The sequence below is a fragment of the Macadamia integrifolia genome, chromosome 3 (assembly GCF_013358625.1).
Source record: "Macadamia integrifolia cultivar HAES 741 chromosome 3, SCU_Mint_v3, whole genome shotgun sequence".
Lineage (NCBI taxonomy): Eukaryota > Viridiplantae > Streptophyta > Magnoliopsida > Proteales > Proteaceae > Macadamia > Macadamia integrifolia.
The window spans coordinates 11,722,686-11,739,259 of NC_056559.1; the positions used below are offsets into that span (position 1 = coordinate 11,722,686).

A 16,574-nucleotide genomic window follows, 5' to 3' on the forward strand; every position below is an offset into this window, starting at 1 on the left:
ATTCCCTCATTACTTTTAGCAGGGCAGGCAACTAACCAGCAACAGCATCACCTTTACAATTGTTGCCAATTGGAATATATAGCAATCCTATTTATGTATCATCCCACCTAATCAGAGTCCGGTACATGAACTTAATTTTTGGAATTTTGGCTTCACCTATATCATGTCAGTCTAAGAAAACATTTACATCTTGATAGAAAAAATTCTGGCTAAATGTGTGTTTCATTTACAACACGATAATAAGTATTATATGGAAGAAAAAATTACCTATACGAAGGACAAATATTATAAATATAGCAATACCCTTCTGGTTTGATTGCCAGAACTGTCATCCCCTTTCTCAGCAAACAGAATAACCAGGGGGAAAACAGGCTCTAAAAGCCCAAATGAAAATCTAAGGACCGTATCGGCTAATAGCCAGTGGTGTGACATGGGTCTGCCTGGTATTTAGACGAACTTCAGAGGAATAGTCCCACTGAAAATATCCTCAATTAATTAATGCGGGCATAAATTACCCCCATTAATTGGAACCTGCATGCTTAGTCATCTTGGCTAGGTCAGAAATTCCAAAACCACATTAAACATAACAAACTCACAATATATTATTGGTGGAAAGACAAGTTATCAAGAGTTCAAGACAACCATCCAATAGTTGAAGTGGGAGGAGCACCACTGCAGTTTTCTATCTCGTTACTATGCTTACCAACCAATGGAATACAACAACTTAGCCTTTTCCCAACAGGTTGGGGTCGGCTACATGGATCCACGATTAAAAGAAAAAATTAAAAACAAAAAGGTCAAAATGAAAACTATCTAATTATCATTTTGCAAGTATAAGTAAGAAAACAAGAAAAAGAATGTTGAACATCTACACTTAAGACCCCAGGGAAATAATAAGTTGGAATATTCAAAACGCCAACCTAATGACGACTATCAGGAAAATGGCGAGGGTAACTGACAGTCCAATGATGTCAGGAAAAAATTTTGTTTTCTCCCACCCCTTATGTTATGGGTCTCCTGCTGAGGAACAACTGTTGGATTTCAGATAGGACCATCTGGCCAGTTGCCTGCCTGGAGATATACATCAGGGCTCGAAGAAGCTCAATCTCTTCTCAAGACCATATTTCAGATGGAAAAGGAACAAGGATGTAAATGGTTGGTGTACCTTTCACAGTTTCTAGATAGTAATGAGACTAGCAGTGAGACTCAGACGAAGCAAAATCATGAAATCATATCTGAAAAGCTCACACTGAAATACTGAATAATTGAATAATGAATGGAAACTTTATCAAGAAATAAAACAAGTGTGTCAAATTAGATACCACTAGCTGTGGTATAGCTAAAAATATCCTTAATTCCAATAAAATGACCAGCTATTAAACCCAACTAATACCAAAAGCAGATGCACAATAATGGCTTTAGTCTGCATGACCTAGTCTGTAATTCAACAACTAGCCAAATGGATCTATGACCAACAATGTAAAAAGAGATTTTCCCAGAACCTACAGTTCTGAATCTTTTTTGTTTATTTAACAAACAGAATCCCTGCAGCTACAACATGGAGGCATCGGTTTTGCTTCTGCAATAAAAGAAAAAGAAGTTCCATAATGTCAAATCAAACAACTCTGATTAATGTAAAAAAGGCATCGACAAGGAATTGACATCTGAGTTATCTCAGAAAGAGCATGTCCAGAAGTCTAAGGAAGCTTCTTCAACATGGAAAGACCTACATTAATTCTAACCTGATATAATATTTCTTTGTATGCCCATATCCCAAAGTTAGAACCTTACTCAGCATCTATATAATAATTCTCATATCCTGTAGTTGGAACTTTACTCGGCATCTGATGAATAAAAAGAGAGCCTCTGCAAATACCAATAAATTGACTAAATGATATAGGTTCAGCATTTCAAAAATTCATCAAAACTCAATCTGGCATTCCAAATCATTGCCAAAATTGCAAACCACTAAAAAAGGGGGGGGGGGGAATCTGATCAGGATTCACCTTTTGATCAACTGCCATCATGAAGGCCAGGTAGGGCAAGGAATCACAAAAGAACACTTCTTTCCTTTTTCTCAGGTTCATGCAAAGAACATGATCCAAGCTCCACATGTGGAAGAATTTTGAGTCAACTAAAAGAAGTAGCAACAGGAATGGAAATATTAATATTCCTCGCTATAGCAAAAGCTCCAGCTTGTTTATACATCCAGAGAATACCAGCTGATAAAACCAAACCTGAAATCTCTATCCCTTATCACAATATAAAAAGAAATGCTAAAGACTAACGTTAGAGAAAAGAAATAAAACACTCATTCATTACAAGTAAAAATAGACATCCAAGTAGAAGTGTGACTGCCAATTTTTTTTGTTCCTGACTACAACCAAGGCTCCAGCTTTCCTTTTTACAGGCTCCAGCTTGCCTTTTTACAGGCATACCCGCAGATAAAACAAAAACCTGAAATCCCTATCCCTTATAAGAAATGTATAAAAGAAACACTAAAAATATTGTTAGATAAAATAAATAAGATGCCAATCCTTAGGAATACCAAGAGGAATCCAGAATATTCTTGAAAATCTGGATATGTCCATCTTCCTATGCTGGTTCTACCATCTATACTTGGCATAAATGTAATGGGTTCACGAACAGTCGAAAACCATCCAGGGGAACTATCTGCAGATTTTTGAATACCACATGAGATTTTCTTTTGACATTAAAAGTTAGATAGATGTCATTATCATCAGTTAGAACTAACGTATAATCTTGGGGAGTTCCTGGGGTGAAGAATAGGCCCACCAGTTCATGGGTCCAGGCCTCCACATATGAGTCACAAGTACATTACAGGATGAGAAGACTTGAAACCCATTCACCATAGTACTACTCAGCTTTTCCCAGTAAAACAATTAATTACTTGTTATAGTTGGTAATAGACCTCACAGAGCTGCTGTATAGAAGTGAAAAAAGATTACATCAGCATGTCTGTAATTGGATCACAAATTTGTTCCAACTGAAGAAAGTTTGTCCTGGTTTGATGGATGACTTAAACTTCCTGTGACACTATTGGGAATAGATGCGTTTGACAGGAGAGGAGCTGAAGTCATCATGGTTCTTTTAACTGAAGGCTTTGAAGAGCTAATGCTTGGCAATGGCTTTGGCACCGAGTTTGTATAGCCCATTGGGATTTTGCTGTTAGGATATGATGTTGGTAATGCTCTCGATGAGGAAGCGGGTAAGCCCAGTCGTGTGGCAATTATCTGGGCCCGCTCTTGGTAAAGCCTCTGTCTTGACCGATCCATTTGTTCCTTGACTTTTATTATCATGCCTTCCATCTCAGAAAAGAAAGCCAACTTGGTCTCCAACTTATGCACCTGCAGTGGATGACAGAATGATAGATCAAAATCAGGTTAATGTAAACCACTAAAGATAGCCATCACTACCCCTATCTGCCTGTGAGGGTACCTGCTTCTCAATCAAAAAGGTAGTAAGCTGTCGTATTTGGTCTTCTTCTTGCTTGGCAAGAAGCTTTGCCTTCACAGCTGCAGCTGAGATAGCAGTTATCGCAGCACATTTTGCTTTATCTACATTATGATGATCTTTAGTTTCATTCAATTTGCACTTCTTCTCACTTTTACAATCTATCTGTTTTGTGTTATCCTGATCTGCAAGAAAATCGAGGGAAATATGATCAGAAAAAATACTTGATATCATCAGTCAAGGATTTTCACCAAACTTTACCCCAAACACCACCCACCAAATAAATTTGAGCATATAACATAATTTCCCTCGCCCAAATTATAAGGGGTAAAGGGAAATGCAAAAAGATCTCACTGTAAGAACCTGTATTATCTGCAGTTTTTTCATCAGTTCCACTGTGAACCACTGAAGTAAGTGCAACTGGTTGCTGAGTCTCTTTCTCCTTCTCTTCAGAGGGAATTGGATCAGGCTCCATATCAACGGCCTTTGGAACCTCTTCACATTGAGTGGCCTCGACCACTGAACCTACATCAACTGATTTATTTACAGAACTTGGTGGGTCCTCTGCTGGCAAAGCCAAATCGTCCTTCATTGAGTTTGATTTTTCATCCCCAGGCAAAGCTGGCTCACTTGATTCTTTCACAGCAGTAGGTTCAACCACTTGCTGAGTACTTGGTGAGACCTTATCCTGAGAACTTGTGGTGACCATCTCCTCAGTTGCTGCGTCATCTAGCACCTTTGAAACACACAGCTTCTCCGTCGAACCCTCATTAGGAGAAGCAAATGGCTCCTCTTTTGGAACAGCATTCTCAATTTTCTTGACAGTAGAATCATTAGACGCATCAGTTCCATCCAAATTTGATGTGCGGGCTTCGTCCCCCTGGTGTTCCACATCCTGGTTTTTATTTTGGGCCTCCGCATCAACCATTTCAACAACAGCACTGCAATTCCTACAAAGTGATCAGATCTAGCACTCCAAGTGTGACTAATTAAACCATAATATACCCATAACCAAGCCACAAACCTCTCAGAGACACAGGGTTCCTTCACGTCATCTGATGGATCTTCAAGAAGAAAACAGTGCCTAGTAGCCAGCTGAATGCTAGGAGAATCCTCAGAAATAGCCTTTAGTAAACTACGGGCTGAAGCCGCAGCAACATTAGGTTCCACCAGGCGTGCTAAGAATGCTGCCTGCAGAAATAAATAAATACAATAATCAAATAAAAGCACATGGTGGAATGAGCATGCAATTATGACTAACGAGTAGCAGTGTGTTTATGGGGGACATCTCCAACATACCAATGTCATTACAGGGTTCCCTGCTTCAGCAAATGAAAGTGAACCTCCAGGCTCAGGAAGAGAGCTAACAGCCTGGAATGCTTCCTTCAAGGCTTTTAGTGCATGGTTAGTATCTAAATCTGAAGCAACCTTAAATTGACTTCCATCTTTTGACTTTGACAGATCCATTTGTGAAGAGAGGGATTGCTCCTCATTAGCTAAGCTTTTACCCTCATTGGCTGTGCTTTTACTCTCCTCATTGGCTGTGATTTTGCTCTCCTCATTGGCTGTGATTTTGCTCTCTTCATTGGCTGTGCTGACACTGTCCTCATTGGCTGTGCTTTTGCTCTCCTTGTTTGCCTTACTCTCGGTTGTTTCTGGAACATCCTTCAAAGCAGATGAATTATTATTGGTTGAACCTGGATTTGTATTTCCTTGGCTACTGGCATCAAAATCATCTGTACCCTCCAAAAACATATCCTCGATTGGCATTTGAACAAAATGCATGATACATTGAGCTTTGGTTTTCGTAGCCACATGTTCAGCAATCTCATTCCAGTTCTCTCCATAAAGCTCCAGGGCTTCCAGAAGCAGGAGAGTCTCCTGATCTGTCCAACTACCCCCACTTACACCAGGAGCCTCAGCAGGTTCCATGAGAATGAAATCAGCTGGGGACATTCCAGAGTCAAACTTCCCATCATTATAACACTCAGAGCATAAATCAAAATCTGCCTGCAAAGCAAGACATAAATAGCTCAGAACTCAACATAAATTCAAAAAAAACAGGCAGGAAATTATAGAAGACTTGCCCCGACATTTCAGAAATAGATACTTAAATTAAATTACCTTGTGAAGTGAAATACAGATGAAGACTGTGAGAACAGCTTACTTTTGCAATAATATCAGTCAAATGCAGATAATGCTTAACTTAAGCTCCATTAGAAACAGAACTGGCACATCCTATGACTTTATTTTAAGCTCTTACTTGAAAAACAGCAATAAATAAGGGCTTTCAAATCTGAATCCGACTGCATAGTCTGGCATAATCAAACAGCAACTGCCTATAGGACCATTCTGACATGACCACTGACTTCATTCTCCACATGGTTTTCACCACCCCAGAAGCTTATTGGCAGCCAACATCCAAATAGCATGTTGAGGCAAGAAGATTTCTATGGTGTTCATCCAAACGTTAAAGGGGAAACCGAGAGAATGACACATGCAAGAAACATGATCTATAACCGGCATAGCTGCACTTGTACAGTTCATGTAGGGTTTTTCCCAACAAGATGATCTCTATCACCCAAACCATCAGAATCCCAGTTATCCGCAAGGTTCCTTTCCAAGAAAGTAAAGGTCATTTGACCAGGATACGCTTTGGCTCAGATGATCCAGTCGTAGCAAGAGGTGTTTAAGTAGGGAGAAGGGCTTAGGGAGAAGGGTCAGGAGTGATGGAACTTGATAGTGTTTAATTGTTAATGGAGTTGAGGTTTTGTTGAAATTCTCCAACAGGCTGGAACAGGCTCTGGTTACAGAATCAGAAAGCATGGGGAAAGAATGTCCCATGTCCAGGCATGATGTTAGATGAAGGTGAGAAAACTATGGTTGATTGAGTACACTGCAGTGGTGATTTGGTGTGAAATTAAGGGGATAAGGTCATGCACTAGGGTCAAGAACACATATTGTAACAGAAATAAATAGAAACTAGATTATGACTGTGTCTCAGGCCAACAAGTTACATGGAGAATAATCTTTAGCTGATTAGGAAAGCTATGTCATTGTGTGGTTATAGAAACATGTTGATGGCTAATCTAAATCATCTGAGGACAGAGTTTAGAAATCAAGCAGAAAATAGAATTGCAGTAAAGGAAAACACTCGAGGTTTAAGAGGAAACTGAAATCAGTAAATCAGAGACTGATTTGACAAGTAAGCTGGCCGAAGGCTCTGATTGATAAGTGAACAGAATATCAAAACTTCAAATCAATCCAATGGTTGGATGTTAAGCTACTGAAGAGTCCTACTGGAAGTAGGATAATTCAAAAACTGAGTAATTGCATACTGAACTAAAGAGCTCAGAACAGAATTGAATAATGTTCAGCTTAATGAATAAACAGTAAATGAATTCCAGCAATAACAGAATATTGATCTGAAAAAGTTTCTCAAAAATCACACTCAGAGTAGGACACCTGGAACCGACAGCAAGATTGATCAGTCTTCTAAAACCAGAACTTAAGGTGAAACTCAGAACAAAAACTAGAAGCACGATAGGTAGTTGATTAAGCTAAACAGAATCTGAAAACTTGAAGAAGAATAGCGTACATAAGGTAAAGGTATCTGACCTGTTCAACTGAGGAAGAAAATAAGAAAAGGAGGGGGATATGACCTTGGGATCACCACAGAACTTTAAAGGCAACAAGCCAATCTTTCATTCAATCAATTAAGTGCAGCAGTGAAGCCTTACAACACATTTACAACTGAACTTCTAAACTAAACAAACACGAAAAGGAAATTTTTAACAGCATGAGTAGGGTAGAATGCTTGAATGATCTGAATGACCACACAAGCACTCTATTTAGAATAAGCAAAGAAGAGCCAAAATTATAAGTATGCCCACACCCCTTTCAGCCAACCCTCATTAAATAGGGTTGGTGGAAGTGGGGAAAGGCCAATGTGCCCTTACAACACTTAATTACACATTCTAACACTCCCCTCAAATTGGTGCATAGATATCACACCCGATTAACCCCTTAGTGAACATATCAGCTAACTGATCACCAAACTTCACAAAGGGAACACAAATCAAACCAGCATCCAACTTCACTTTGATGAAGTGTTAGTCAATCTCCACATGTTTAGTACAATCATGTTGTACTGGATTATGAGCGATACTAACAACAACCTTGTTATCACAGTAGAGCATCATTGGAAGATGAACAGGTACACCGAAAATCATCCAATAGTATGCGTAACCACAATAATTCACAAATCCCTTGTACCATAGCACAAAATTCTGCTTCAGCACTGGTTCTAGCTACCACATTCTGCTTCTTGCTGCGCCAAGTGACAAGATTCCCACCCACGAATATACAATAACCTTAGATGATCATGAGGAGATAAAAGGATCCCATTTTTTGGAGCCGACTTCAAGTATCTCAAGATACGCATGAACCGCCTCCATTTCGGAGGAATAGGGATCATGCATAAACTGACTCACCAAACTAATAGCCACAACAATATGCTATGTATGGGAGAGATAGATCAGTATTCCTACCAACCGTCGATAACGACCTTTGTCAACCGGTTCACCTTCCTTTTCCTTGAGTCGGGTACTAGCTTACATAGGAGTATCAGAAGGATGACAACCCAATAAACCAGTCTCAGATAACAGATCAAATGATCCTAATCCAGGCAAGATCTTTATTAAATTCAATAAAAATCAAATTCAGAGATAGATAGTATGAACAAAACAGAAATAAGAGAATGAAGGGAAAAATGGGGTAGGGAAATAGGTTAGGTCAAGCATCTCACTCTTCCCTAGGGCATCTCACCCAAGTTGTCTCTCACAGCACTGCATCTCACAGTTTTTCAGCACAAAGCTTACTTTTTTTTCATTTAAATTCGTGTTCAATGTTGTAGCCCTTTACAAACTTATATAGAAGACTCAAATTGACTCAAACACTAAAAATGAAATGCCTAACCCAATGCTTAACTAATTGGGAAACCTAAACTGACTAGAAAACTGAAATAACAAAGGAAATAGATTCAAAACAGGACTATAACTAAATTAATGAATTAAATCTCGTTTTCCTACTTTCTACCCATATTTTAGGCCCATTAAAGTGACACATTACAAAGAAAACCCATAGGATCAAAGGCCTAACACATACATAACCCAATCCAAGGCTTATGTCCAATAAAATAAGCCCATTAACTGACTTATCTGCATCACCAGACAACTTCAATCCCAAGAAAATATCTTAGTGTTCCAAGATCCTTTATTTCAAACTCTCGGCCAAGAAAGCCCCTGAGACGATCAATCTTAGCACTATCATTTAATGTTACCACGATGTCATCCACATAGAAAATGAGCATAGTAATTCTATATCCAAACCTTTTTATGAACAATGTATAGTCAGCATTAGTATGCTTACAACCCACAGAGGTCATTGCCTTGTGAAATCTCCCAAACCATGCTCGAGGTGACTACTTCAACCTATAGAGAGCACGTTTCAATTCACAGACATTGCCCTAAGTTCTATGACTTCTATCATTGGGAGAATCCTGGTGGAATATCCATATACACTTCCACATCGAGCTCTCCATGGAGGAATGTATTATTTACATCAAGTTGTTGGAGATCCCATCCTAGATTTACAGCACATGAGAGCAAAACTCACACAGAGTCAATTTGGCAACCGATGCAAATGTCTCTTGGTAGTCGATTCCATATATTTGAGTGAATCCTTCAGCCATAAGCCTAGCTTTGTACCTGTCTACTAAGCCATCTATTTTTTGATTTGCCATGAACACCCACTTAAACCCAACTAGTCTTTTTCCAGGAGGAAGAGTCACAAATTCCCATGTATCATTCTTTTTTAGGGCTCCAATTTCTTCCACCGTTGATGCCTTCCATTTTCCATCTGCAAACGCTTCCTGCCAATTATAGGGAACAAGAACAGAAGAAAGAGAGGACAAAAAAGCACGATAGAGGGAGAAAGGGAATTATAAAAGACAACAAGGGATATGGGATGTTGAGTACAAGTCTTAGTACCTTTCCTAAGAGCAATAGGTTGGGTCAGAATAAGGAATTATCCCTAAGTGACATGTTAAGGTCAGTAGGTTCTGGATCCAGAGCTAGTGAGGAGATGTGCAAAGGTGTTGTATAGTGGTGGTTGTCTAAAGTTGCACTATACACCTGAAGAGTTGAACTATCAATCTGCCTCTGAAATTCTCCAATAGTACGTTGAATAGGGGTCATCTCCCCTAAGCTAGAATAGTAGTCTCTATCTCCCCTTGGGCTAGAACATTAATCTTTGTCCCCTCACTCTCTTTCTGAGCATGAGAATCTCAAAGAATGATGGCAGATACATTGGTGGAGCAAGCAGATTCGTAGTCACCTCTTCACTATCAATAACAGACTCCCCCTAAAGAGGTGGCAAGGAGTAATAGCCAACAGATTCATAAAACACATCATCCATGGTGACTATAGTACGCTGAGTAGGAGGATGGTAACATTTGTATCCTTTATGGGTAGGAGAATAACCCATAAATATGCACTTAATGCTACAAGGTTCCAATTTCCCTAGTGAATGACGATCCCAAGCATAGCAGGCACACCCAAAAATCTTTGGAGGAACCAAAAAGGAAAAATTCCCTTGAAGAACGTCAACAGGAGTCCGGGAATCGAGAACTCAAGTAGGCATGTGGTTGATCAAGTAAGCAACAATGAGGACAACATCACTCCAGTACTGAGAGAGAACCTGTCTGGCAAACATCATGGCAAGGGAATTGTCCAATAAGTGCTTGTTCTTGCATTCGGCCACTCCATTTTTGAGCTGGAGTACCAACACAACTAGTCTAATTAAGAATCCCATGATTAGTAAGGTATCTCTGAAACTGGCCCTCCATATACTTTGTACCATTATAAAAAAGACAACCCAGTACACAAGGCTCACGCTACTACAGGGATGGAAGAGGCAAATGTATGCAATCTTACCACCTGCTTCACAAGAGAGGCTATTTCCAAATTTCGAACTTGTGACCAACATGTGGCAATAGTGCAACTTAACCGTTGTGCCAGAAGCTCGCCCATTACTTTATACCATTATCACTACGAAAGAATCTTTATAGTAGCATTGAAACTATGTCTGAATCACATGGAATCATTGAAAACAACCGAACACATCACTTTTGTGTTGCATCATATACAGCCAAGTTGTGCGAGATTGACAATTAATGAAAGACACAAACTATCGTTTACCAGAAATAGATGGTCAAGGAAACAGACCCCATACATCAGAGTGAACCAAATGGAAAATTGAAGAACTTCTTTTATTTAATGGAAAATAACTGGAACGGGTTTATTTAGCCAGAGTACAAGCTTCACAAAAAAAATTCATCCCTAGTACATCGTTTAACTAATTGCGAAAATGAATTAGATAATGTCCCAAGTGAAGGGTGTTCTAAACGACAGTGCCACTACTGCTAATCAGAGACAGAAGGTAGTTGATGAGGGGAAATAGCTATTGTAATTGTAGGGCGACAACCATCATCAAGCAAATAGAGACCACATTGCACCTTACCACATCCAATCGTCTTCCCTGTTGCCAGATCCTGAAAAATGCAGTGGGAAGGAAAAAATGTTACGTTACAGTTTAAGTCCCTAATACGTTTACTAATGGATAGTATGTTAGTAGTAAAATTAAGGATATGTAAAACTGAAGATAATGTAATAGAAGAACACTGAATAGAACCCATTCCAGAGACAGAGGATAGGGTGCCATCTGCTACCCTAACTTTGTCTTTGCCTGAAGTGGGTGAGAATTGGTGGAATAAGCTGAAAGAACCAATCATTTGATCAATGGCACCAGAGTCGATGATCTAAGGTCTTGAGACTACCAAAGCACAGTAACCACAAAACATGATACCTGAATGAGAAAAGTTGGAACCTGAAGAGGCTGAATTGGTAAGAGTTGATGAATTAGAAGCCTTGAGCATGCACATGAAAGCCTGGAGTACCTCCTAGAAGAGACTAGTATTAGTTGCAGGTGGTGTGTCAACAGTTTCATCTTGATTTGCCTTGATTTTGGATCGAACATGAGCACGCTTAGCTTCCAAATCAGTTAGTTTTCCATAAAGTTTCCAACATGTTGCCTTGGTATGGCATGTTTTATTTCAGTGTTCACATTTAACAACCTCCTTGGTGGTGTCACTAGATACGAGTTGCTCCCTCAGAAGTAGTAGTAGTAGAACCAATCTGTAAGGCTGATTTTTTATTAGTGGGAGGATGAAGCATAGAGTTACGACAACACTCCTCCATATGAACCAGGGCAAAGGACTATTCCAGAGTAGGGAAGGGAGATTTGCAAAGTACCTGGACATGAATCTGATCATACTCAACATCCAAACCAGTCAAGAAATCATACACCCTGATTTTGTCCACACGCTTAGTATAGGCAATAATGTCTTCAATATTGGTAGGGTGACGGTCGTAAAGTGGTCAAGGTCATACGACAGACTGTGAGGTTCAGCATAGTACTTGGACACAGAGAGTGCTTGCTGAGTAGTGGTACAAAATTTCTTGAGAAAATCAAATACCTGAGCATCATTTTGTATCTGTTCATAGGTTTCTTGGCACCAACCCAGATCTAAGAAGTAGTTTCTAACAACAAGAATCCCCTAGAAATAGATTGATGAATAGAATTGATCAAAAAAGACATTACCAGTCATTAATGATCAATTTGTCATAAGGTGTACCCTCTTTAGAGGGTTCTTTGATTTGTCTATGATGTGTCCAATGATACCTCAACAATAGTAAGGTAGGTAGATCTAGACCTGATGAGGTAATGAGTTATGATGCAGATCTGAAGACCTACATCCGTAGGAAGAAGGCCAACAAGAGTAACTAGCATGTGAACTTGCTGATGATTTTTAATTTCCGTACTTATTTTTTATTTCATGCTTTTAAGTCTTAGTTTAGTCCAATTGAACCATAGTCTATGTTGGTCCAATGTCAGTTTAATTTAAGTGATTAGAAGTTACTTTTACTTTTACTTTTTTACTGAAGGGGGGAATCAATTCACTTTTGCAAGTGATGATGGGTGAGGACTTTTTCACCTTTGGTAGTTAGTGGGTGAAGATTTTCCCATTTCAACATTAAGAGGTGATGATTTTTTCACACTTGGTAGCTGGTAAGTGAAGGCTTTCCTATTCCAACTTGAATAAGTGAAGACTTTTCCAACTTTAATAGTTGGAAGATAAAGACTTTCCTACCCCAACTTTAATAGGTGAAGATTTTCTACTACTATTAGGTGGAAGTTCGGCATGTAATGTTTTTATTTAGTTGGTCTTATAAATAGTGATCAATTGTAAGCATTCAGAGACGACTTAGAATTTTAAAACAAAGTCTGCTTATGCAACTCTCTTCTTGTGTTTGATAAAGAATCTCTTGTGTTTGATCAAGGTAGATTGGTGTTTGATCCAACTGATCCAGCTTACGATGTGAAGCCCGAGTGTCATTTTATTGTCTATTGTTCTATCTTTTTCATCTTTCAACAATTTTCAGCATGATTTTATTCTCCAAATCTAGAGTTCTTTATTCTCTGAGAAAAGATCTTATCCTGATACTGTTTTGAGCTTCCTCAATTACAGTATTACATCAAGTTCCCTCCAATTTCACAGAGCTAGTACCAAAATGCATGTATTCATTGCGACCTTGCCCATCAGATCCTAAGATTGCAGTAGTTACTTCAGACATGATGGCATCAAGGGGAAATCAACAATAAATGGAAAAAATACCAAAGCTTCAAAACCAGCCATCAGAAAGAGCCCAAATTTGGATCAAATTGCCTTGTAAGGGTAATGAAGTACTCCAAAATATATTTGATTCTGATGAAGAACTAGTGAGATAGGTAAATTAGGGCTTTAGGAGAAAACCCTAAATTTTGAAGAAGATGAGGATCACACACACAACCTTAGAAAATAGGGCCACAGAGAAGATTAATCTCCTCAATAGGGGTGAAGAGGGTCTCCTCCGAATATCAACTGATTCTAAGGGAGGGAACCCAAAAATTAATGCGTCTAGGTTTTTGGAAGAAAAACCCTAACTTTTGGGGAATCGCAAGTGAAGATGGGCTTCAATCTTGCAAGTAGTGAACTAATGATGAGTCCTTCCAATTTGATGTACTTGATCTTCAATTGGTGGAGATTTGTTCTTAAAAGTAATAAGAATCAAACTCTAAGAAGGAAGAATCAAAAACCTCCGAGAGGGAAAGAACCTAATCAATACTCGCATGTTTTTTGGGTTTAAAACATTGAGGTAATGTATAGGACAGCAACTAGATTCATATGAATCACTTCATTAGTGCTACCCTATGGAGAATTAGGGAGACAAAGGAAGTGGAGAGGGTTAAGGTTGAGAAAGTGGATGTTGAGAGGATGATAGAGAACCCTTAGGGAAGGGAGGGGAAATCAAAGTAGAGAGGGGGAAAAGGAGAATCACACTCAACACATTCATTCAATAATCAAATCGCTCTCTCAATCTTCAATCGATTACAACTAATATATAGGAAAATAGGAACATGAAATTAGAAACTTAAATAGAATGGAAACTAGCCTAAACTAGGAAACAACTATAAAAAGGAAACCAAAGCAAGGAAGTAAATCCTACTCCTACATTCAAATCTGAAAAATAAAAGCATGAAATAAAATACTAAGTAAACTACTAATTTTATTTCCAACCCTTGTTGGACCAAAACCCTGGTCTGGACTGGTTCTTCTTGGCTTTTGGCTTCCAAAGTCGGTCATGCTGGTCCAACCAAGAAAAGGCAGCCGTATCTACATCAGAGGACGGAGGCTTGCGATTTTTTGGAAGGAGAGAGAGAAGGCTGAAAACCCTAGATCAGAAAATTAGCTATGATACCATGTTAATAGCATGAGTAGGGGAGAATGCTTGAATGATCTGAGTGACCACACAAGCCCTTTATTTATAATAAGCAAATAAGAGCCAAAATTACAAGTATGCCCCCTTCAGCCGAGCCTCATTAAATAGGGTCAGTGGAAGAGGGAAAAGGCCAATGTGCCCCCGCGGCACCTATTACATATTCTAACAGAGATAAAAAACATACCAAAAATTACTAATGAATTTTATGCATGGACTGCAACAGAATTGTCAGGAACTGATTATGACTCTCATAACGTAAATCAAAACAAGCTGGAACTTATAAGAAGTGTTCCAACATGACTTTACAAGTAAGTAAGGAGGAGTGATCTGATTCATATTGAAGGAGCTAAAAAAGCTAGGGGCAGGCCTAAAATGACCATAGGAAAAGTAATGAGGAAAGGCATGCATAGTTTTAAGTCTTGTCCCAAGTATGACCTCAAATAGAGCCAATTAGAGGGAAAGGATCCATGTATCCAACCCCATTTAGCTGAGATTTTTCTGAATTTCTGGTGTAGTGTTATTTTCTTTTTACTTTCATCTTTCCTATTTTGGCTTTGGTTAGATCCATGGAGCCAACCCCATTAGGTTGGGATAAGGCTGTGTTTGTTGTTGTTTAAAAGCCACACCGGTGGATTCCTACATGCTTACTCTTATCCATATTCTTCTTAATTCCCTTTAGTTCTCCACAAGTTTCAGATCAGTTTTCATCTCTTTTAAAACCTTGCAGCACCTCTGTTTTCACTCAATTCCAGTTTGTTTCAGTAATTCAAGTATCCTTCAATATTAGTTAATCTACTATGAAATTGGTGGTTAGACTTCTCTCTCTCTCTCTCTCTCTCTCTCTCTCTCTCTCTCTCTCTCTCTCTCTCTCTCTCTCTCTCTCTCTCTCTCTCTCTCTCTCTCTCAGAATCTGGTCTTAGTTTTCTATTTTCCCATTCATATATTGTTCATCTCCCCCCCCCCTCTTGCCATGTTTATAGTCTCCAAAAGTTAGCCCTATCATCCCTTCTAGGTAGCTGAGATTTCTAAGATATTTTACATACCTGAAGGCGCCAAACAGGAAGGTCACTCGACCAGAACTCGGGGACCAACAGATCACAATATTGAAAGTCAACAGATCTCCCTATTTCCCCTAATTCTGATATTTTCAACTTTTTTGTTCCCTTAAATAATTTATGTTTCCAGTTAATCGATTATCTTCTCCAGGTCTGCTATCAGATTCTTTGAATAATATTGCCCTATTTTCCATGTATTCCTATCTCGTATCTAACCTACTGTGTCTGGGAACCCCCCCCCTCTTGCAGGCCCTACTCCTTTGAGATCCTAATTTAGGGCATTAGGATACAGGTTTGCATTAATATTAAAATTTTGAAATAGAAAAAAAAAAACTCTTTTAAGTCCTCCCACGACCAAAGCCAGTTTATTGCACTAGTCAGTGAATTTATTCTTATCCTTCCCAGAACCCAATAAGCTAAATCACCTCAATATTGAACATTTTGAAAATATCTATGGCATTCTACTCAGATATCCTTCAGTTTCTACGTATCCAGAATCCAGATACTCAGATAGTCCATGAGACATATCGTCCATAAGTTATGTATACTTGCCAAGTGAATATTTGGTAACATGCAAAATAAACTTGGTTTCTCTTGCCTACCTATCCAAAAAAACATCTTGGCTTCTCTTCTCTCACCTACCTATCCAAAAAAAATATCTTGGTTTCTCTTGGTGATATCCACTCTACAGTACCAATTCACTCTCATGAATCATGGGCAATGAGGAGTTATTTTTCTCGTTTCCTCCTCGCATAAGAATCTAGTTGCCAATTGGGTTCTCTATCTTTCAAATTATCCAAATTAGCACCCAGTTTGAAGTAAGAACCTAGACAAACAGCTATTCCAGCTATTCCCTAATAGGAGCTGCAAATCCCTGTATATTTTGTTAATGTAGTGACATTCATCCAACCATTGAGCTATGTACTCATAATTTTATGTCATACCATTTCAATAACAGATATTTAAGACTCTTGACAGTTTTCTTTGGAGAGCCTGGTTGCAGCAGAAAGCTTCAATTCATTCTGTTAAGGATAGAGAGCAGAACTGCACAACTCTGTTTACAGAGTTAGAGACCACTGTCTAAAGCCAATCTTACTTTAAAAAA

The 16,574-nt window shown here is 38.9% G+C and overlaps 1 protein-coding gene across 1 annotated transcript in view; it reads right to left on the reverse strand.

Moving 5' to 3' along the window:
• Window positions 1–2,886: 2,886 nt before the first annotated feature.
• LOC122073988 (SWI/SNF complex subunit SWI3D) overlaps window positions 2,887–16,574 on the reverse strand; it is a 17,148-nt gene continuing 3,460 nt past the window's right edge. Inside the window, exons 3-7 of the mRNA XM_042638744.1 lie at window positions 4,774–5,484; window positions 4,499–4,665; window positions 3,838–4,415; window positions 3,460–3,659; window positions 2,887–3,368 (exon numbers count right to left, since the gene is read on the reverse strand). Of these exons, the coding sequence (XP_042494678.1) occupies window positions 2,991–3,368; window positions 3,460–3,659; window positions 3,838–4,415; window positions 4,499–4,665; window positions 4,774–5,484 (2,034 nt within the window). The 3' untranslated portion in view covers window positions 2,887–2,990. The remainder of the gene's footprint in view (window positions 3,369–3,459; window positions 3,660–3,837; window positions 4,416–4,498; window positions 4,666–4,773; window positions 5,485–16,574) is intronic.